General features: G+C 51.6%; 1 protein-coding gene across 1 annotated transcript in view; it reads left to right on the forward strand.

Moving 5' to 3' along the window:
* Positions 1-1,524, forward strand: part of PTPRF (protein tyrosine phosphatase receptor type F) — a 292,186-nt gene that overhangs the window by 221,693 nt on the left and 68,969 nt on the right. The window contains exons 12-13 of the mRNA XM_029084975.1: positions 6-139; positions 1,140-1,284. Coding sequence (XP_028940808.1) covers positions 6-139; positions 1,140-1,284 — 279 coding nt within the window. The remainder of the gene's footprint in view (positions 1-5; positions 140-1,139; positions 1,285-1,524) is intronic.

The raw sequence follows: 1,524 nt of genomic DNA on the forward strand, positions 1-1,524 counted from the left end.
CTCAGTTCCTGCCCAGCCAGCTGACTTCCAGGCAGAAGCAGAGTCTGATACCCGCATCCTGTTGACGTGGCTGCCTGCCTCCCAGGAACGCATTACCAAATACGAGCTGCTGTACTGGGAAGGGGAGGATGGCACTCAGGTGAGGATCCTGCCTCTGCATCAGCAGTACTTGGGACCGGGCATCACAATTCAGCAGCTTAGGAAGGACGTCTGCTTGAGCTGGGGTGGCAACAGGACTGTTTCTTTTCCATGTTTCTTCTGTTTCATGGGTGTGTGACAGGAGCATGGCAATCTCTGGCTTCTGTGTAAGTGACCTCAGCAGTACTTGTTGATGCCCAGCAGGTTTGGGATTGGAAAGGCTCTAGAACACCATGACACCATCCCTGAGGCATCCTTACTGATGGCGACTTTAAACAGTAGTGCAGGCCAGATGGGTCTGAAATGGCCTCCAAAATGTTTCTGCAGCTCCAGAACTGGTTACACTTAAGGAGCAGTTTGAGGGTGGCCTAGAGAGAGCCCTTCCACATTTACTGTCAGGTCCCTAAAAGAAGGCCTAAATATATTCAAAATAGTGCTGGCTGCAGGGCAGCACAGTAAGGACTGTGCCATGGCAGCATCACAGTGTCCCCTGGTCCTCTCCTCCTCCTGTGTTTATAGTGGCATGAGAGCTGCCAGAAATAAGTGCCTTCCAGGTGAAGTGGCAGCAAAACAAGTCCTTTACCAGCACTGTTTAGGTGCATTAGAGATGCCAACTACTACAGGACAAGGGCTTTACTCTGTTTCACAGGTAGACACTGTATTTTGGGAGGAAACAAATTCATGTGTCCTGTACCCCTCGCTTGAACTGTATGGCTAGACCCAGCATCCCCACAAAGCTGTCAGGCAGTGAGTGCAGTCTGGGCACCAGGCAGTGCGGCCTGGCTTTCAGAGATGTCTCCTTTCCTGCAGAGTCCTTGTATTCCACCCAGGAAGCTCTATGCTTTGGAGTCCTGCAGAACTGCAGCAGGTTTGGCAGCATGGCTGACTGGGGCCAGAATGGGTGATGGGGCTGCCTGTTCCTTTGGCATTGGGAGCTGAGTACCATCTTTTCTGTATTCTCCAATTACACCAAATAATTTGTGTTTCCTTTTATTTGCCAGCAAAAGGTGGAGTTTGACCCAACCTCCTCGTATGCTGTGGAAGGTCTCAAACCAGACACACTGTATAAATTCCGTCTGGGTGCCCGCTCAGAGCTGGGGGTAGGAGTCTACACCCCCACAATTGAAGCCAGAACTGCACAATCCAGTAAGTGCCTGACATTCTGCGCTACTGAAGGCAAAGCAAAAGCAGTCCAGTTTCCATCACGTGGGCACGGGGCAGCTCGGTGCCTCTGCCCTTGTGGGTCTGCAGGGATGCCAGCCTGCAGTTTGCTAAAGGGTGTAATGGGGAAAGTCAGCTGGGGTTTTGGATCAGGGCTCTTTGGCAGAAGGGGTGCACCCAAGTGGTAAGTTCTTTCTTCATGTCCCTTTGATCATGCTGTCTTTC

The sequence above is a fragment of the Antrostomus carolinensis genome, unplaced genomic scaffold, assembly GCF_000700745.2.
Source record: "Antrostomus carolinensis isolate BGI_N321 unplaced genomic scaffold, ASM70074v2 scaffold13845, whole genome shotgun sequence".
NCBI classification, from domain to species: Eukaryota; Metazoa; Chordata; class Aves; order Caprimulgiformes; family Caprimulgidae; genus Antrostomus; species Antrostomus carolinensis.